At 40.9% G+C, this 22,331-nt stretch overlaps 1 protein-coding gene across 3 annotated transcripts in view; it reads right to left on the bottom strand.

The window, feature by feature from the left end:
• PTPRM (protein tyrosine phosphatase receptor type M) overlaps nucleotides 1-22,331 on the bottom strand; it is a 759,871-nt gene that overhangs the window by 251,626 nt on the left and 485,914 nt on the right. For 2 of the 3 annotated variants that reach the window (XM_060119604.1, XM_060119603.1), the window contains exons 12-13: nucleotides 20,753-21,026; nucleotides 19,699-19,735 (exon numbers count right to left, since the gene is read on the bottom strand). In XM_060119604.1, the coding sequence (XP_059975587.1) occupies nucleotides 19,699-19,735; nucleotides 20,753-21,026 (311 nt within the window). Of the gene's footprint in view, nucleotides 1-12,120; nucleotides 12,196-19,698; nucleotides 19,736-20,752; nucleotides 21,027-22,331 lie in introns of all 3 variants that reach the window. The other variant, XM_060119605.1, reaches the window with a different exon arrangement.

The following is a 22,331-nucleotide window of genomic DNA, read 5'->3' on the forward strand; positions in this document are numbered from 1 at the left end:
CAAGGGTAGCTGCGACTCTTGCACTTCCCCATCATTTGTCCCTATAAGGCAGGTGGGAGAGGACAGGCAGAAGCTTGAATCTGGGCTTTATCCTGAGAGGCCCACCACTGGCTTCAAATTTCTTTGAAGTCTCGAGCTCTATTTTTTTGAATGGAGCATGTAAATGTTGCCTTTTGCTCTGTGATATACTGATTTTTAATGCAAATAATGTTTTAAATGATTTACCACCAAGGAAAGTGATACTCCCTTCTGGAAGCCCTGGATTCCAGTCTGACAAGCATATGAGATGGGAAGGCAGCTAGACAAGGGTTACAGTTCCACAAAGGAGAGAGACCCCTCTTTCCCCCTTCCCCTTGGGGCAACCTTTCCAGAGAGAGAGATAGAGACAGGTTATTTGATTAAGAATATATGGTCCCTAAGCTAGAAAAACCATGGCCTGAGAACGAATCAGACATTCAAAGCCAAACCCAAGATTCTCTCACGTGAAAACAATGACAAGTCTAAAAGCAGTACATATGTGCCTGCGTGTGCCTGTGTGGGGGGATTTGAATATGCTAGAACTTCAGAAGTCAATCTTCTTAAAGACTTTGGGCCTCCCCGTCAGCCCTCTGGAGACACTGATGAACAAGTTTTGACATTGATATTGTCAAAAGGGCAAATAAGATGAGGCACCTGGGTTGAAAGGACTGTGCTTTTTCAACTTTCTGTTTTGGTCCTGGACCTTTCCCTTGATTCTCATATAAGGTCAGTAGAGTATTTAAAATAAGAATTCTTTCTCCAGAAAGAGTTTTGTCTATGCTAGATCTATCCTTGAAGTTTTCTTGATTTGCTTCCTCAACATCTTGCCCTGTTAAGATGCTGGAGGAAGTTCTGACTTCTTTCCCATTCTGACTCAGTACACTGGCTCACACCCATAAATACTTTAAAAACCTCTCACAGGGACTTCCCTGGTGGTGCAGTGGTTAAGAATCCGCCTGCCAATGCAGGGGACACAGGTTCAAGCCATGGTCCGGGAAGATCCCACATGTTGTAGAGCAACTAAGCCCATGTGCCACAATTACTGAGCCTATGCTCTAGAGCCCGCGAGCCACAACTACTGAAGCCCGCGCACCTAGAGCCCGTGCTCCGCAACAAGAGAAGCCACTGCAATGAGAAGCCCGTGCACCGCAAGAAAGAGTAGCCCCCGCTCGCTGCAACTAGAAAAGGCCTAGATGACCCAACGCAGCCAAAAATAAATAAATTAATAAATTTATAAAACAAAACAACCACCTCTCACAAATACTAAGCATTTTACAGTATTCTAAAAATACTTGTTTATAGGAGAAACTAGTCCAAAGTCAACCAAAAATGCGCAGCAGTAAGACATGGCCCTTTGCCTACAAATTCTCAGTGGAATTCACTGGTTTCTTAGACATTAAGCTGTTCGAATTCATGTTGATGCCTTATGTTCTAAATGATAGTCACATTTTTCTAAAGCAAGTAAAGTGCTGAAAACCAAAGTATCACAATTGGTATCTATCAACAATAGTCAGTGAATGGCTACAATGTTGTCTAGTTCCATGCTAGCCATTGAGGTAAAAAGAAACACCTAGTAAAACAGGTATTGTTACTCAGCTTTAATAAATATTTTTTAAAAATATCCAGGCCTTTTCCATGTTAACTGATATCAAGTATGAATTAGCATAATTTCACTATAAAATTTATACTATATATTCCTTGCAGAAAAGGCAAGAATAATTTAACTCAGTGACATAAAATCTTTTGTGCAAAATCTCTATTTTTTAAAACTGCAGGCATTCTTTTTCCCAGTATTTTGCATCTTTTACCCAAATTTTAGTTTATTTTAAGCTCAAAACTTTACCTTCAGCATTCCTTTTGGATATGTACAATGCACTAGATTAATAACAAAATTATAAGGTAGATTTCCTAAAATATAAAATCTCAATTTATGCTTTTCAAGCCAGGAAGCTCTATGCCTTAAGCAAATAAAAGACAGTTAAACACATTGTTTTATTTTCCTTTCTCACACTGCTGATAGAAAGAGAAAACACAAAAGGATACTGAAAAATTAAATTGCTCTCTTACACTGAAAATCTTTTACATAGAAATTCTAAAGTTTATGCAGTAAAAATGGAAAACAACACTATTTCAGGGTAATATATATCTTTTAAAATATATTATTTCTGAAACTAAATGTTTGACATTTGACTCAGTGTTTCCTTCCAAAAATGACAAGGAAAAAGGAACAGAATCTTCCCTGGCAGTCCTGTATCCTATCACCATTGTCTTGTAACTACACCATTTTATAGATGAAACTGCCATAGCAAAATGACAAATATAACACATAAGAGAACAGAAAACGGCAATAAATTACCAGTGACACTATAGCCCATTAAAATGCATTCAGCTGGTGTTGCAGGAAGAATAAAAATTTCCCCTCACTTTATATTCTTCTAGATGAAAAGGAAATTTTAGAATCCTCAAGCAACCCTTATAAGAGATGCTGAAATTCCAACCAAATTCTCCTCACATTAACTGCCCATGTTGGCCTCTGAAATGTACAGCACTGATACCCTGTTCCCTCTTTACTAAGAAATGCTCAAGACGGGGCATGTGAATTGCTAATCCTCTGTACTGATAGGATACTGCATTTGAAAAAAGCCAGGACACCTAACTAGTTGGAAAATGGTAGGTCTTACTCAGCCACTATTTCCAATATATTGATTATCGGCTTCAATAAAGAGTTTGGCATTTTAATTGATAAGGAAGCCTAAAGGAGGCATTTTCTTTGCTTAATTTTCACCCAAAATTCTCTCAAAAGGTCCAATAGAAGCTCTATGACTCTATGACTGGGGAATAATAGGATAGTACATTTAGAGCTCAACTGATTATAAGTTAACTTATTTCATTATGCACTTATCGTATTACAAAGAGTTCAAGAAACTGGTAAATTTGTTGAAGTGGGTTATTTATTGAACTGTTTTATGTCGGTCCTAACAAAGATGGTAGACAGAAGTTACACTTCCTCGAATCCTCATCTCTTAACGCAGAGCTCATTACCCATCAAGCTCTCCAAGGAGATGAGAAGGTCTTCAGTGTCAAGGATGAATGAGGGAAGCTTGCCTCCTAAAGTACGGACAGTGGATGCTCGTGGAGCAGCGCAGAGCACAGCCACGACAGCTAAGGGCTTCAGGGACTGAAATGCTGCAACTTATTTCTATCAGAACTGAACTGTACGACCTTCCTGGAAGTGCCGGACGGGAGGCTGGCCATCGGAGGCCCATGGGACACTTGGTCACGTGACACTCTGTACCTCCCGGAGACCCAGTCCTGATGGCGTGATGGTCAGGAGCCCCTCTCGGGGGGATGTTATTTTTTAAAAGTGGTGTGGAAATTAGTTCACACCTTTAAGACCATTTTACCTTTTATAAGTGAATTCATTCCATCAGAAAATGAGAGCTGGTCTCTGAGTACCTTTCACGTGCCCAGCTCTGAGTGGCAGGTTGTGGAAAGTATAAAGAGACATACAATATGGCCCCTGGAGTAGTAGATAAAACCATTTCCACACAGCAACGAAGAGTCTGAATGCCACAGCTAAAAGATCCCGCACGCTGCAACTGAGAGCCAGTGCAGCCAGAATAAATATAAATAAATAAATTAATTAAAAAAAACCCCCACCTATTTCCACACATATTTCATAGTAGACACAAGCAACTATCTCCAGTACAACACTTTATGAGCCTAATGACTGAATTCTTTTTTTTTAACATCTTTATTGGAGTATAATTGCTTTACAATGGTGTGTTAGTTTCTACTGTATAACAAAGTGAATCACCTATACATATGCATATATCCCCATATCTCCTCCCTCTTGCGTCTCCCTCCCACCCTCCCTATCCCACCCCTGTAGGTGGTCACAAAGCACGGAGCTGATCTCCCTGTGCTATGGGGCTGCTTCCCACTAGCTATCTATTTTACATTTGGTAGTGTATATATGTCCATGCCACTCTCTGACTTGGTCCCAGCTTACCCTTCCCCCTCCCTGTGTCCTCAAATCCATTCTCTACGTCTGCATCTTTATTCCTGTCCTAACCCCTAGGTTCTTCAGAACCATATTTTTTTCTTTTTAGATTCCATATATATGTGTTAGCATATGGCATTTGTTTTTCCTTCCGACTTACTTCATTCTGTATGACAGACTCTAGGTCCATCCACCTCACTACAAATAACTCAATTTCGTTTCTTTTTATGGCTGAGTAATATTCCATTGTATATATGTGCTGCATCTTCTTTATCCATTCATCTGTCGATGGATGACTGAATTCTTGAAAGGGCAAAATATAACTGTCTGCAGCTAAAGCTGGTGAGACTTTATCTCAGTGCGCATATATTCAAGCAGTATTGCTGAGTTTTATTATCCTTTATGTTCTTTGCCAGTTTTGATTCATATGCATGCCCCAGTAAATAGCGCTCAAAATAAACGCAGTGGTGATCTCGGGCAAGAGGCTGAATGAAACCATCCCACCTCCAAGGTACTCAACGTGTTGCTAAGATGTGTGGGAACCTGTCCCTTTAGTTTCCTATCATGTGCTCTTTCATGCTGATTGTAGATGATCAATAACCCAGGGCAGGGACTCAGACTATATCAACTCCCTGGAATTTAGCTCTTCTATTTGTATCCACTCACTCTGCTCTTTTCCTCCAGGCTGGTGGATGATCTTCCATTTCTTAGAGTTTTATTTCAGTCTCTTGGCCTCTTTCACCTCTCCTCCAATGTTTCCAGTGCGGCTGGGGTGTCTAGTGCAGACGTGAACCTGTCTGCCCCTCTTGCAAACACCTCAGTGCTTCCTACTGTTCTTGATCAAAGCCCTTACTGTAATTTACAGGGTCACGGTCGACCTCCTTTCACCTGTACAACCTGAGTGCTCACGCATCCTTCCAGCCACGGTGGCCGTTTTCCAATCCTTCATTCTTGCTCAAGCTACTTCCCACCCTGGGGCCTTTGCACATGCAGTTCCTGCCACTGACTGAGCTACAGGTCAGTGAATAATCCTACCACCTTCACGCTGTAGCCAGTCCTTGGAGTTACAAAATGTGGCTAAGACCTGCTTTCAGTTATGTCTTCATCTTACAGAAACCTTGGGTCCACAGAAGGACAAACACTGCCTCTCTGCATTTACCCTGCCCCAGATTACTGCTCACAAACAGCACCAAGGACCCACTGGGTGGGTCTGACAGGCGGAGGTGGAGAAGTGGACAGACACAGTCTGGGACTGGGAGTAAAACAGATAACGTTGCTGTGAGCGGGTGGGCCTCTCTCCAAACAATTCAGTGAAAAGGAAACTTTTCTATGGCTCTGGACAAAAGAAACGGCTGATTAAAACTATGCTTTTGTAAATGGGTTGCAACACCATGAGTCTGTTTTATTTGCAATGGAAAGGTCGACTGAATTAGAAATATATACTACAAGGAAGAGACATATTTGGCAATTAACATATAATCAGTCAAAAGGAGGCAAAATAAACCAATGTCAAAAGATTCTCACCTTCATTCAAAATTTGTTCAAAATTTACCTATCATAGTGAGGAAAGCTATAAAATACCTAGGAATAAATTTAACAAGGAAAAGCATCAACTGTGCAGTCACGCAGTAAATACCTTTGAACACCCTCTGGTAGAACAGGAGAGACAGACAAAGCCCTGCTCCCATCACATCCTAGGAGGGAGATACAGGGTCATCAGGGAACTTCCAAGAGAGGCAGAGTGACGGGCCGGCCGGTGGCCAGGGGGCCACCAAGCCATGGACTTCGGGGACCACGGTCTAGGGAGGTCTCCCGAGGAAGTGACACTTGTGCTGAACCTTGGTGCTGAGGAGCAGCTGGTGAAGGGAAGGCGGGGGACAGAGCAAGTGCAAACAGCCGGCACAGGATCAGCTTGGTGATCTGGAGAAACAGAAGGAAGATGGGCGCTGAGAGGGAGGGGTGTGAGGTGAGGATCTGTGAGGCCGGGCCGGAGGGTGCAGCCCCTGCACTGTGATGCCAAGCTCGGAATTTATGGGAAGCTCTTTGATGGATTCTGAAAAGGAGTGACGGGGCCAGGCTTCGATTTCACACGCCAGGTCGTCTGCGACGTGGACAATGAATGAGCAGGGAGTCGTGGAAGCGAGTCGGGGACCCGTCAAATGCCTGGGGGGTGGTGACCGTGGGAAGGTGAGATGTGCCTGAACTTGGAATATCTTTTGGGGGGAGACTAGACAAAAATGACTTATATATTAAAAAAAACCTCCAGAATTGTATTAAAAGTCGTACGACAAGAGCCGAATAAATGGAGGAATCTATCGTATTTCCCACAGTGATGATGATGCATAAATTTCATAAGGTTCCAAAGAGAATCTCAGTGGCATTTTTGGGACCTGGCTGCCTTGTGGGCACTGGACCTTCTTGATGTCTAGGATTTATCAGAGCTCGGCAGACAGATTCCTGCCCTCAGGGAGCTTCTGTTCCAGGAGGGGGACAAAGACGGCAGAAACAGAACAAATAGGCACAGAGGTGATAAGTGCTGTAAAGAACAAGGACGTGGTAGTGGAAGGGGACAGACTGTGTCAGGGAGACACAGGGAGAGAGGTATCGGGGGCTGCGCCCTTAGGAAGGCCAAGTGTTCAAGGCAGACCTCCCTGAGAAGGTGGGGTGTGAGCAAAGGCTGTAGGGGGTGAGGGGATCAGGCAAGCGGGGATCTGGGGAGGAATGTTCCCAAGCAGGGGAAGCTGGAGCAAGAGCTTGAAGGTGGGAGCTTGGCTGGTGTGTCTGAAGGACAACAGTGATGACTGGTGTGGACGGAGGCAGAGGGAGGAGGGGGTCAGGGAGGGGAGGGAAGCCAGTCATTCTAGGGCTTTGGGCTGCTGGGAGGGCTGGTAAGTAGACGGAGAAGGATGAGGGCTGGGGGATTTCTGACAGAGAAAAGGAGAGAATTCTAGTTTCATCAGAAAACATCTTAAAAGCCAGTGTCATCAAAAGGTGATGATGACACTGTAGGAAGAGACAAAGAGGCCCTTCGCGCAATCTACATGTGAGAACTGAATACATGACGTCATGGCCTTTCATTCCTGTGGGAAAGTAGTTGCTTATTTAATGATGAGACCAGCCTAACTGGTTGTTTCTCTGGGAAGAAGCTGGACCTCTGCCCTGGAAACACTTCAGACCATCTCAGTGGTAACTTCTAGATGGATTCAAGAGTCAAGAGAGAAAATACCCCGAATTCAGGGTCCTAGCTGGATAATCTGAGGGACGAGGAGAACTCCTCAGGCAGAACAAGCCCTGCAGTGGCCGGCTGCGTGGACGCAGTCTCTGTTACTGCTCGGGCAGGGGACATCACTGCGGCCAAGGTGCAGACCTCGAGAATGTCTGCCTGTTTCTGCAGTTTCTCCAGCGATACTCAGAAGGACGGGAACAGGAGCTGAGAAAGCAGGCTGTGGGGTTTCCTCAGGAGTCAGTGAAGGAATGCAGTGGGGTGTCTCGAACAGAAGGTTGTCCGTAAACAATGGAGCCGCTTCCTTCCCCAGTGGAGACCTAGTTCACTGACTTCCGTGGGTTATATGTTACATTAAAAAAAAAAAAAAATCTCTGTTTGCTTTAAGAGCCACGTTGGGGCGAAAGAGAAATTCCTTGGGGTTTATTTCGTGAGAGCTTTGCCAATATACTGACAGAGATTCTTGCTGTGACCAAACTCTAGGTGGGCTCTTCTGAGCCCCTCTGACATGACAGAACATTTGTGTCCTGAGGACGATGCCCAGGAGAAGCTGGTCAAACGCCCTCGCTTCCCTTTCCAGATGCTACCAGTCCAATGAGTCCCTGCTGCTCACACGGGAAGGAGGGAGAAGGGACAGGATTCTCTCTGGGACCAAACCCCAGTCAGGCTCCTCTGGGTCCTCCTCTCCACCAGGCCCCCAGCTGCGCCCACAGAGACCTGAACAAAGACAGACATAGTTTCTAACAGCTCAAGGCTGCATCCCTAGGGGACCCCAGGCCCCCTGAGAAACTCAAGGCTGCCCGGAGAACGGATGCTGGTCCCAGCGACACCTGAGGACAGGGCCCCGGCTCCCAGCCTCTGTGGACAGGAGGACCTGACTTATTCCATAAGCACCAGTCAGCAAACCAGATGGTATCACATGGACCAATGTTTCCCTTCCCTGACCCTACTGAGCCCCCATCACCCTTTTCCCACCCCGTCATCCTTCCTGTAAAGGTCCAGTCACCTCTCAGCAAATCACACTGGAGTGCAGCTCGACCCTTACAAGTCAGCAGTTACTGAAAAAATCTGTTTTCGCCACTTTAGCTGATGTCGGGCTGTGTTTATCTTTATCGACACATACATCTCCTACACGTATCTTTTTCAAAACTTCAGACTTTATGTGGGAATAAGTGTTGGCTAGTTCTCTATTTTTTTTAGTACTAATTATATTTAGCAAGTAATTCTATATGCTCTGATGTATCTGATTTGTACCTGAATCCCAGAAGTCACCTTGTTTATAAATACTCTACAATACAGATCTTATCATTTTAGATGTATGTCTTAACCAAAACAGATGATAAAAAGTACTTGTTGAAGGAAACCATTCTCCACAGCATCTCAGAGCTGGCTGGGGTTTTAAATCATAAACAGAAATATCAATATAAAATAAATAGCCTAGAGGTATTTATAAAGTGAAGTAAAAAATCTTAAAGAGAAATTTCTAGCATGTGCAGCTTTTAATTTTCTTCCCAAAGCAGTTCTATATTATAGACAATTAATAACGAAACTGAGGGAATGAAGTAGAAAGAAGCATTTCCAGTTTCTAGGATTTTCTGTGTGCTCTCTTTAGAGGAGTTTTGAGGTAAGACTGGACCATTAATTCAATTATATATTCTGTTCCCTTTCATAATCCCCTAACTATAGTAGTTTAGTAAATTGTTTTTTAAAACTGTGGGTTACAACCCACTAGTGGGAAATGAAATCGATTTAGTAGGTAGCAACTAAATTTAAAAAAGTGAAATAGAATAAGATAGAACAGAATAGAACAGGTCAGAATGCAGCTTATTCACATGGAGCAGCATTGGTAGGACAGTTTCTAAATCTTTTGCATCAGTTAAACATCTGTGTATGTGTATGTATGTATGTTGGGTGGTGATGTATTCCTACTGTTGACTGAGGACAAAAAAGTTTAAGAAACAGCCCCAGTGTGATGACAGGCCTGCTTATCAAACATACCAGCATCCTGCATCTGAGATCCATTCAGTCAGTGAATTAAAATGAGCCAACGTTTATGGGCACTTTTGCTGTGTCTGACACGTTCCAGGTGCTGGGAGTCAGATCACCGGGTGCTTGCGTTCTCTGTTACAGAAGGGAGGGGGGTCCCATCTACACCGAGGTGAACCGAGCCAGCATGGATTACATTCTGGGACAACAGGATCTAGGCTGCGGAGAAATCACTGTCTTATCAAAGTTTCCTCTAAGTACAGCTTCCAATAGCATTTGTAGGGGCAAGATGTCAGCACAATTAAAACAAAACGGACCAGAAAATTGCTAGGCATTCAGAATGCGTCCCTCGTGATTTCCTGTTGGCTTCCAGAAGGGCCTGTGTTGATCTAGTAAGCAGTGGGTCACAGATGTGAAATGTTCAGAACTGTCCCACTGACCATTTTCTAAGCAACTTGACACGAAGAGAAAGATTTTGAAATACACGTCCTTTCCCCCCATTGTTACAAAGCTGTTGTCTCTTCTCAACTATGAAATGACAAGCATGATGGTCATTTTTCATAAGAGCATGTGTGCATTTAGGTTTTGGTGTCACTCATGCAAATATGTCTGATGCCAAGAGTCTGGGCAACCACATAAAGTAAACGTATTTATGAGAGTTAGTAGCCCTTGAACTGGCACACAGAAGGTGCTCAATCAGTGCTCAATCAGAAGGTGCTAAATGTCAATCAGCGATTGAATGAATGAAGTCTCATGCTTGCAGTACAACTCAGGAATAAATCTATTTTAAAAAGACAGTGTTACTGCTATCCAAGTGGATGGCTGATGCAAACAGAAAATACAAAAGAAATATTACTTGAGCTTGAATTTATCTGGGTTAGAGTAACCATCACTAACAGCAGCAGGAAATACTGAAAAAGAAAGACAGGAGTAGTTTTGTACTGGCTTTTGAGGCTTATTCTAACACTCTATCATTTTCATCCCTAATAAACCAAAGTAAATGATGGTGATCACCTGCAGCCCTTAGAAGACAGCCGCCGCATACTTCAGCTATGTATGCGTACTCCACAGACTAGTTACAAAATAACAAGGTACAATGGACCTGAAAGCTTTGGGAAGGAGGCTGATTTATGAGATGTCTTCTTAATCATGAGAGTTTTAGAGAGAACACTATATTCAGAAGTTTCTCTTACTTTATTCCTAGTAAACCACGTGCTGAATTTGAAGGCAGTGGGTTATGGGGAAAGTCTCAAAAGGGGCTATTTAATTATATTCCCTACAAGTACTCATTTTATGAGAGTGAGGTCAACCTATTTTTAATGTTTGCTGACAAGACTGGTACCAGCTCAGATGTAATGGGGCAGGGGTCAGACTTGCTGAAGATCCCAGATTACCTTCAAGGTGGACACAGAACCCTATGCAGAGTGCATGGGCCAGGCCTGAGACGTAAAGGTTTTAGAGGAGAGGACTTAGGTAAATAAAGACACGATCCCTTGAGTACTTCAACTGTTGGGAGGAACACATCAGAAGTTCAGGATAAGAGACTGTCTGCAACAACCGAACTTCAACCAGTAAAAGAAATATGCTTAAAAGAAACTTGAAAGCAAAGGCAGAACTGTTAGTAATAAGTTTATAGCTTTTAGGCCCTGAAACAGAGGGCTGAAAATATGTATGGAATTCCAGCTGAGAAAGAAGTAAAATTATCCTACAGTTCTTTACCTTAGAAAAAGCAGTCTATAATTTTCCTGAGTCTCAGCTGCTTTATATTCCAAAATAATAAGCTCATGGAACAACTTAAACATTCATGAATTCTTACTATGAGTTAAGCTTTACTTTTTTTCCTTAAATGTTAGGGTATATGCCTTAATCTCATACACACAAAACAGTTGCAGGAGTGGAAATTCTACGGAATGCAGTTGCATGTTTCTTACTTGGCTTCCTCATGCCTATAACTCATGCAACAAACTACCATATTGGGGATGCCTCTGAAAGCAAAACTTGAGTCCTGCTCCTGTGACTGTGTTAGGAACCTTGACAATGGCTTGCTTCTCTTGCAGGACCAAAGCTGGTCTTCTGGCATTCTCTAACAACTCACCTTTGATATGCAGTAATGTACTGGATTCTTTTCCTATATAAGTTTATATGTTTGTCCATATACCTTTAGAGGCAGTTCAAATGGACAAGCTAACTTCTCTTGGTATAAAGAGGCACACAGTTCAATTCCACGACTCATAGCCATTCAAATTTTTAAAAACTTCCCTAAATTATTCAGTGCATTTGACTTGCAGATGCGCCTCTGCTTGCTGTAAACAGTGTGCTTTGAAACAAGGATCTATAAGGAATGTAGTCAGCTCTGCTTCAGTTTTAGGAACTTGAAAAGCTGTTTGAACAGCGTCACCCCAAACATCTTTGGGTGGCTTCACTTATCAACACTGGCAGACGGGCCTGTGGATTGCTAAATGCGTGCACAAACTAGACCCTACAAGGTGAAAATAAACCTCTCACGCTCAGATCTCGACGCCTTTCTGGATTAATTTGGATAACTGGGAAAACATCTTTACGTGTTTTGATTGAAATCCTCTTTGATGGCATTGCCATTGCAAATCCAGCAAATTTCATTCTGTATAACATTAGGCTAGAAAGGAACATACCGACAGACACACAGACAATGGGATCATGCAGCGGGGCTGTGCTGAATGCAGGGGTATACATGTGCACACAGAAGAGGCCGAGCACACCACTTAATTTAACGCGGGCACAGGTCTGTACCGAGAGTCGGAGACATTGTCAACAAGCCTTAAAGCGAAGGAGGAGATGTAGAGGGGAAACGAAGCTGAGAAAAATGAGCAGGAAATGGGCAAGATGACTCATCTATACTTGAAGGTCTGACCTGTCAGCTGGTCGTCGCCTGCAGCAGGGGCGATGCGAATGTGAGGTGTCGTAAGCTGAGTCACGATTATCGCAGCTATGGCAAAGGAAGATTCCCAGGTCAGCATGCATGAGGGAAGAAAAAGCCAGACTGAAGCTAGGCTAGCAAGGAGAATCTCCATCCGCATATCACATCATCTCAACTTTCTTCCAGCAACAACAAAAAGAGAAGGAAAAAGGAAAACAACCACAGCGAGCCGTTGAATTTTCTGAGTTTGTTTCCCTTAATCAGGCTTTCATCAGGCAGTTGGATTTCTAACCATGACACAGTTGTAAGGTTGGGCTGAGGCTGTGGATAGATTGACTAAAGGGGGAATAAAAAAGCAAAAAACAAGGATCTAGATGGAATAGTGTTTTCAACTGCTCCTGAGAAGGGGGTAGAAAGATTCATTGCTAATTCTGATGAGCCAAACTTGAAGCTTTCAACATGTAATAGGTTATTTAAAATTCTTCTGCTTAAGTCACAATATTTTCTCTTCTTGCTAAAATCACCTTTGTGAAGAATATTATCTTCCTTCACTAAAAACATTTTTATGTAAAGACATTTCTCTGATAACTAAATTTCCTGTAGAGAATTTCCATTTAGGAACTTAATTTTGTCACATTCAGGGAATGAAAAAAAATGCATCTCAAAACATCAGTTAAAAAAAAAAAGACTAATCATTGCCTTTGCTATAGTTGTCATGGTTAACATGTGACCAGAGAAATGATTAAGATTCTTGAAGCAGACCAGGCAGGCTTGGTTTGCCTGAACAGCTCAGCAGTTGAGTTTAAATGGTTAACATTCATGACACACAGATATTGAAAAAAAAAAGAGAGAGAAAATTAAAATGTCAGTTCTAACATGATACAGCTGGAAAATGATGCAAAGAAAAAATATTGGAAAACTAAGGACAGGCTTACATGAAAGATGACTAATTTACATGGAACAGCCTGGGTGCTATCAGAAATGTGGCAACAAGTAAGGAAAATAGATCATCTACCATCTGCAGACAATTAAACCCAAAACTGCTGGTACATAATAGTTTGAAATATCCCTTTGCACTGTCCAAAGAGTGTTGCTCCTTGTAACTAGACAACAGAGGCAACTGGGTTTAAAAGTGGTATCATCATCTTTCACGTGTTACTAATGAAAACTTTTTAGTTTTGCTCAGTGAGATGAATAAACTAACAGTTTGGACAGAGAATGGAGAACTCCCAAGATATCACAAAGATAATTTTCTTGGTGTGACACAGTATGCAAAATAGCATAATAAATTGTAAACAGTAAAATGTTATTTCTAAGACTCGTGACAAAGTTGGTACCAATTCCAAGTTTATGCACAGAACACTTGCTTGGTCATAGATACTGTTGTTCAACCAACATTCCTGTGCAGTTTTCTATTACTTACAGGAAAATTTGACCTACTCTACATCTGAGAAAAATTACATTGTTTCTATAAAAATAGAACTTCTATCCCATACTGAAATTGGTAAACAATATGAACAAAAAGATATTTGAAGAGTTATGTCAGGCAGCCCTGTATTCACAACTCAAAGGAAGACAAGTTACAAACTGAGGCTCAAAACTCAAATGGAAAAGTCCATGACAGGGATCAGGAAAGGTTTCTATCTGATCTCTGTGTTCTGCCTTGTAAAGTGTTCCTTTGTGACAATTATTCTCGGTTACAAGGAAAAAACGTGATTTTGTTACAAATTACTGTAAAATAGGGGTCAGCTGGCCCACTACATGCTTTTGCAAATAAAGTTTTATTGGCAGAGTCATGTTCATTGTTCACCCATGATGATGGCTGCCCTTCCACAGCAAAGGCAGGGCTGAGGGGCTCTGATGGAGACAGTGTGGGTCAGGAAGCCTAAGATATTTATCATCTGCCCTTTACAGAACAACTTGCTGCACTATGTCTTAAAATATCAAAAGAATGCATTATGAAAGAGAATATCGCTAAATTCCTAGGCTTTAAAGATGGCATCTGGTGCTGATAAGCTTAGGGTCTCCTTTAGGTACAAAGGTGCGCACGGGAGAGTAAACATCACACCTGGTGTATTGGCTCCTAACCTGCCGTTTCAGTTACAGGTGGTGGTATCTTCTGGAATTTGAAGACCCAGTATTTACCAAACTGGGTTTTATATGACTCTCGGGCTCCTTGAAAAATGAGTTTGGGTCAAATAAATTTAGAAACTGTAGGGCTGAACAAAGTTAAACAGGTTTCCTTTCCTTAGGAACTTCTCAGGGGCCTTAATGCACTCATGATATACATTATGGAGACTATCAGGTCGAGAAAAGGAAATATTTTCTCTACAAAATGCAGAGTGGCAAATGCGTATCGTATTTACGTTTCTATTTCTAAACCCATAGCTAAATGATAGCAGATTAGCATATATGAGCGGCCTTACTATATAATTTGCTTGTGTGTTGAATATGAGTAATTAAAAGGAATCTTAATTAGCTTTACATCTCGACATTCTTTTCAGTTCTTTTTATCAGTGTACTTTCATTTTGTACCACTGTGGCCTAGAAAGGATGGCGTTTCTTTGAACAAAACAATGAACAGAAAAACAGTGTAGAGAAACTTCTCAAAGAGCCTAGTGATTAAAAAAAAGAAACATTCACATTTCTGAATATAGTTAGAAATTGTATCAGAACAATAGAAATCCTTCAAAGTTTCCTGAAGGTCTCCCAGCAAAGCACATTGCCATACAAATGTACGTTAAATAAAAGACTACACTTAAAAACAGTGGGGCATTTTTGCACAGAAAATTCACCTTAAAATATGACATTAGAATAATGGTTTTGTTTTCTTTTTCTTTAAGGTTTATATCTGACTACTATAATACTTCTGAAAATAATTTAGCATGTAGTTTTCATGCAGTTTTTGTCTTGATTTCTAGCTATACTGCTGTTAGTCAAATCACAGCAAGGAGAGGAATAAGTTAATACATATGACATCCCCCCCATACACTAAAAACAAAGAAACAAACAAAAACCTCAAAACTTTTATGAACTCGAAATCCTCAAAATTTAAAAAGTGATATATTTATGTATCTATGTTTGGAAGTTTTAAAGATTACACTATGCCTAACATAATAGGCACTTAAAATTTTTTGATCCTCTTAAATTTGTTGAGGCTTGTTTTGTGCCCTTGTATGTGGTCAATCCTAGAGAATGTTCCATATGCACTTGAAAAGAATGTGTATTCTGGGTTTTTTTGGATGTAATGTCCTGAAAATATCAATTAACTCTAACTGTTCTATTGTATCATTTAGGATCTCTGTTGCCTTACTCATTTTCTGTCCAGATCTGTCCATTGATGTGAGTGGGGTGTTAAAGTCTCCTACTATTATGTATTCCCACCAATTTCTCCATTTATGTCTGTTAGTATTTGTTTTATGTATTTGGGTGCTGCTATACTGGGTACATGTATGTTGACAAGTGTAATATCCTCTTCTTGTACTGATTCTTTTATCATTATGTACTGTCCTTCTTTATCTTTCTTTATGGCCTTTGTTTTAGAGCCTGTTTTGTCTGATATGAGTATTGTGACCCCTGGTTTATTGTCATTTCCGTTTGCATGAAATATTTTTTTCCATCCCCTCACTTTTGATCTATGTGTGTCCTCAAATATTTTTTTAAATAAATGTATAATAAGAAAGCTCCCAAATGGCTATATTGTCGAGGAGAAACATAGCTGGCATCATGTCATGGAAAAAATTATTTTATGGGAGATTAATGCAAAGTATACAGTTTAAACTAATTATTATATCAATTAGAATGACTATACCTCATTTAATACAAGAAATCTAATTTACTAACAAGACGGATTTTTACTTTTAAGTGAAAGTAAAAGTTTCCTGTCAGTTTAGAATTGATCATCAACAAATTCTTTAGAATTGATCATTAACAAATTCTTCCAAAACTAGCAGAAAAGAGTTTCCACCCTACTAGTTATCATAGGCAGCCATAAGGTATGTGAAAGTTAAGGAAAACATATACAAGCATTGCTAAGACACAGCTGGATCAAGTGGTGTTGAACAGAATTCAACTATAAAAATGTGAATGTGATTAAAAATCAAAATAAAAATTAGGAGAATCTAAAAATAGCTAAAAGCCATTCTATGTACTCCACCATAAAGATGAAAAAGAATCCTGTTGGGAGGGTAACCCCAAAACATCAAGTATATTGTCATCGTATGGTGTCTTTCTTTTTTTATTTTTATAATTTAATTTATTTAGTTAGTTAATTTTTATAAATTTATTTATTTATTTTATTTTTGGCTGCATTGGGTTTTCACTGTTGCGTGTGGGCTTTCTCTAGCTGCGGTGAGCGGGGGCTGCTCTTCGTTGCGGTGCATGGGCTTCTCATTGCAGTGGCTTCTCTTGTTGCAGAGCACGGGCTCTAGGCACGCAGGCTTTGGTAGCTGTGGCTTGCAGCTCAGTAGTTGTGGCTCACGGGCTCTAGAGTGCAGGCTCAGTACCTGTGGCACACGGGCTTAGTTGCTCCATGGCATGTGGGATCTTCCCAGACCAGGGCTCGAACCTGTGTCCCCTGCATTGGCAGGCAGATTCTTAACCACCGCGCCACCAGGGAAGTCCCGTATGGTGTCTTTTTAACTCAAGAGATAGAATAGTCTGGGGTGAGTTTGCCTATAGCTAACCATATATACTTATGATGAATCTAGGTATATAAATTAAAGGAGGATACATAAAAACACAGGCAATCCCCCAACATATGGAGATATGTAATGACCCACCTTAGGTATTTTCTGGTGTCCAATTTTTTATGAGGCTTTATATTTGAGATGATTAGAATCAAAATGTACCCTTGGAATATGATTAAAATAATCACTACATTAAATTTATAACTAGCATGAAATATATCTTTAAGAGACATATCCATGTTTGAAATTACAAATTAGTTCCTTGTGGAAAAAAATCCACCTCCATACTTTCTCTATAAAGATATCTGTCAACAATTGTTTCATGAGAACACCGAAATCTTTGTAAATTCAAAATGCTGCTCAGGAAAGTGGTTTCGTGTCTGAGAATTCAATTAAGCCACTATATTGTCAGCACTAAGTGGCAAAAACAGTCAAGATGCTTGAACTCTTTTAAATTTCAAACATCTTTATGATATGGTACCAGTAACACTGTCAGACCTGCCAATTTCTCTGTTTTGATGAAGTCATCAAGATGGAATGGCTTCCTTCATTGCAAAATCAATTTTAGTATGAATAAGCAAAAAAATTATCTGATTATAAAGGTGATGAAACATTATACGGTGCTATAAAGGAAGGTTGCTGAACCTGTACATATAGAAATTCATGAAATAAAATGGTACCAAACACAGTAGTTTTCACCCAGCAGGAGACTATCTCCCGAGGTTCCCTCCTGTGCTGTGATTTTATGAATAGGAATGACAAAGTGAGGCAATGAAAATTAAAATTTGTTTCCCTCTTCCCCCGCAAAATGTTATTTGGTTGGATAGAGTTTGTTGCTGTGTAAATGTTTGCAAATGACTCAGAAAATATGAGCAGAGAAATATTTAGTCAATCAGGTCATCTGATTGCCTAATCATCCTTTGGTGAATTGAAAAACAAATTACAATATTGATTAAATCTAGCTGATGACAGAAGAAAACGATCCAAATCACCATCTAATTCAATCTATTGTGAAAACAGCAAACATCACATTTCCATATTTACTAGTGTTGTTTATATAATTATTTAACTCTGCACATGAACAGGATGGCAGATATTCTGTTGTTTCCAGAGTCAACTGGGCAGTGACTCAGTTCTAATAAAAAGGAGGACAGATACTTATATGCTGCAGAACTATGATTGGCCAGAGGTTCTGCTGGGTGAAAAGCCATGAGATACAGGGAAACACTGGTGTAGGAGGCCAAACGCTTGGGATCAAGCCTTGACACACAGATTATTAGCTGAGTGACCTTGGCAAGTCAATTCATCTCCCCAAATAATGCATTTTCTTCATCTCAAAAATAAAAATAGCAATACATGTCTCCTTTCTCACAGTAATTTAGAAGAAATAAATGAGAACATACATATGAAAGTAATTTTAACTTTCAGCTGTGATGTGAAACGCAAGGCATTATGAATCAGGCACTCTGGAACTGGGTTTTTTGTTGAGACCTCAAGGGTCAGCAGAATTCAGTAAAGCAATCCGAGCATGGGCCATGATCGGAGGCCTGAGAATGTCGACACCTCATTCAAAGGCCTTATAATACTGTGATAATTAATAGTAAACAGCAAATTACAGTTTAGAAAACACATCAATATCTGTAATCTCATTTTTTATTAATTTATCCCTACAAATAAAGGCTCTTAATCAGGTACAATATGATATAAAGAATTGAGTGTTTTAAAATCAATATAAGGAGATTCTTGGAAATAGAGCTATGAGCCCATGAGGACAAACAAAATACAAGTAAGGTGAGTACCTCCCACAAGGCCTGGCACATAACATGAAACCAAGAAATGTTTGTCAAGTTAATGGAATAAAAAGGTCATGTTTCTTCAGGAAATAAGAATTCAATGAGAATTTTGAAAATGCCGATGGGCGCCCATGATATATTCAAACTAAGCTGCCTGAACGTTAAACAGCAAAAACAAGATATGTTCATCCAACAGAACTTGTCAAGTGACTCCCTATGAGCTGACGAAATCTGGTGCTTTCTGCCTTCTTGCCGTCCTTCCCAAATTCAATCTCACAGCACTTCCTCCCTGTCCTCATGGTTCCTCTACTGAACTGAAAGAGTGCGTTTAACTACAAGTGTTAACGTATACTGCCTTGTTTTCCTGCAGCATCGGATGTTTCTCGTGGCATTTTCTCAAATACTTCCACGTGGGATGGTAAAAGCACACTGTGAGGTTGACGAGATGTGTTACAGTATGTGTACACACACACACACACACACACACACACACACAGCTGCACTCTCTTCTTTAGGAGACCCTGTGTGGTGAGCTTACGCTGGTTCATCCTAATCTACCTTTCATCCTCCATCACATTTTCTCAGGATTGTAACCAGGCCTGGGAAACAGAAGGTCCACAATAACATCACCTGGTTCTTGGGTTCAAAGAGACATACATCCCCAGTGAAAAAAGCCCACGCAGACTCTACAGCTCTATTATAACTAGATAATTGCTTTAAAACAGCAGGAGGTATTTTACTATTGTGCATCTGAACGTTCATTAGACACAGTATTACTATGCAGGGTACTGTGGTTTATACCACAGTATAAACGAGATCATATTAAAATTAATTCTATTTTAATAGAAGTTTTAAAAAGATAACCATTGAAAACTGCTTTGAAACACAGCAATGTGACTTCTCATTAAAAAAAAAATACCTGTGTGAAACACAGTCAAATTTAACTGGCCTACAATCCTAGCACACACCTGGGAGCACACATCCCCCCCCCACACTGATTTCAATGACATGAACATTTCAAGAAGTTCTGAAACACCATCTAAACTCGTAAAGGACAGAAGCCAGCAGAGCTTCGCACAATTTCAACCTACCTTTTGTGGCCACTTGAACACAGTCTATTTTGGTTTCCTGTGTTAAATAAAGAGGGGAAAAAAATCACTATTCATGTTTTATGTGAAACAAATAAAATCTCTGCAGTTCTCTTTAAATACGGATAAGGGAGGTTCTCATTGTTCCAAGCGTGGCATTAACCACATAGTGATTAGCACTTGGACTGCACTCTGATACATTTTCCGGCTCCAGTGCTGGCGGTGGTGCTGGTGGGCACCCCGGGAGCAGGTGGCGAGCCTGGAGTTACACACAGAACGCCTCTGCCAGGTGGCCCCCCTGGCTTCCTCCTCCGGACCCTCACTGGCTCCCTGTGCAGACACTCGTGGGCAAAACCTGTGCCCCTGATTTCCCCCCCTTCTCACTGGCCAAGGGCAATGATGGTACCGAGACCCACGCTGTGAAGGAGGAAACCACTGTCGTATCTGGAAAATTTGCCCTTCCTTCTAAGGAGACTTTCCTATCTCATCAGAGCTCTGGGTTGGTCTGAACAGGAAAGGGAAAAAAATTCAAAAACAACTTGATAGTTTTTATTTTGTTTCTATCTCATCTTTCCAAAGCTGTTTTCTCTTAAAAAAAAAAAAAAAGAAAGATAACTAATTTAGTCCCAGCTATAGGAAGCATAAACTCTTGTGCAACCAAAGAAATGGGACAGAATATGCTGAAAAGACAGATGCTGTGAATCTCACAAAATTGTAAATGAGCTGAACGTACGTGTTAGAGCTGTACTATTTCCCTGTAAAATAGTAGGCTAAGCAGAATTACTAGCCAACTTTTGGTAACAAGTAAGAACTGAAAATAAAAACCATCATGTTGACAATATATTCTTCCTACCCAAACAAATATGAATATATGCATTTCTTCCCATGAATTTCTCCAGGTGAAAATAATTTTAAAAAGAGAGAATAAAACACATTTATTCCAAGTAAAAGCACACAAAAGCATGACTTTCCTTCTTATGGCTACCTTATGTGATCTGACTGTGTTCGCATTGATAGCACTGAATGGCCTAAGTAAACAGCCATTTATAAAACTTACCCCGTTGGCTCTGCTAGCAGCTTGGAAATAAATTCTGTAGCTTTTATGGGGAAGGAGAGGGGTGTTCCAGTACCCACTGTACGTCTTATTATCACCAATAGTAAAAGGCTGAGCCGATTGGAGGCTGTTGGCTGGGAATTCAGCAGCGAAGTAGTACTGGGAGTTCAGTAGAGAAGCATTCTGGAAGTGGATGGGCACTGGGTAGCATTTTAAGATTTCCGTTGTCTTTTTAGCTCTTCGAGGACGCTCTTCCTCGACAACTATTTGGTAGACACTAGAAAAAAGAGAGTATTATCAGTGATAGTTTCAGGTAACAGAGTTGATCCCCATGGTCTTCAACTGTGGAGACCCACAGAACACCCCAAATAAAGAACACACTGGATAGAGCCAATAATAAGTGCTTAGTGCCTAATGGACACGGATTCAACACTTGCTCCATGAAAGAGAGGGAAAGTGCTTAATGCTTTTGCACAGAACTCTCTCACCCCCAAATAAGACAACTTCTTGAGGGAAAGAAAATTCACCATAGTTAAAACGTTTTTATATAACAATCTCTGCTGTTTATGTGAGCAGGACACCAAGGTAATGTTCTTCTTACATGTAACTGAAGATGAATTTGTAGAAAATGAACTCAGTTTACCTAGTCAATGAACCAATCAATATTAACCGTAAGTTTATTAAAAAAGGCAACGTAATATTTTCTTTGGTGACATCTGTATGATCATGTGCGAAGTTTTATCAAGTCACAAGATACAATGTGGGATGATTCGGGTTAACCAAGGTGTAACTTGCCATATTTTCTTCTATTCCTTTGCCTTTCACCATATTCAGTCAGCGGAAAGTGAGGACATCAGAAAAGCAGAGAAAAGGCACTGGAATTTCAAAAGCCGACACCCTGGAGTTACAAGTGGTTTCTAAGAGTAAATCATGAACAGGGCTACTTGAATTCTATATAAAGATAAGATGGGAATGAGTATCCTCAGAAGATGCCTGTGAGACAGATGTCCCCACCAAGGAGTGGATCTCCTGGTCCCTACTCACCTTTCCCTCCCCACCCCCCTCCAATATCTGTGAATTTCGAATTAACCTTAGGAGAATAGGAGAAACCTTGAAGGGATGGACTTCTTTATTGAGCTACATACATTTACTAGAATGATGAACTGTTGTGCAGTTTGGTTGGGGGAAAAAAAAGTTTCTAATACTGAGAAAAAACAAACCTTGACAGCAGCTTTCAAAAACTGAATCCAGACTAGATTGCAAGTCCTTCTGACAAGGAGACATATCTTTTTCTTACTTTGTCAGAAAAGCACCGTGACTCCCCGAGCAACACTGTAACCCTGGGGCTGCTCAGCACAGCCACTCATTAAAGCCGGGGAAACAGAATAGAAGGGAGGTGCCTACCAATGCCACGCGCTGGGGTCGGCCCGGAGAGGTCCCTCTCTGTGCTCCTGCCCGTGTGAACTCTGAATCTGCACCCAGTGAATCTCCTGTTTCTGGAAGTACAACCACTGAACACATTCTATTTCAGTCATGCAATGCAGCTGCCGTTCAGTTTGTAATTCCGTCCAAACAAAAACTG

Source organism: Mesoplodon densirostris, chromosome 15, assembly GCF_025265405.1.
Source record: "Mesoplodon densirostris isolate mMesDen1 chromosome 15, mMesDen1 primary haplotype, whole genome shotgun sequence".
Lineage (NCBI taxonomy): Eukaryota > Metazoa > Chordata > Mammalia > Artiodactyla > Ziphiidae > Mesoplodon > Mesoplodon densirostris.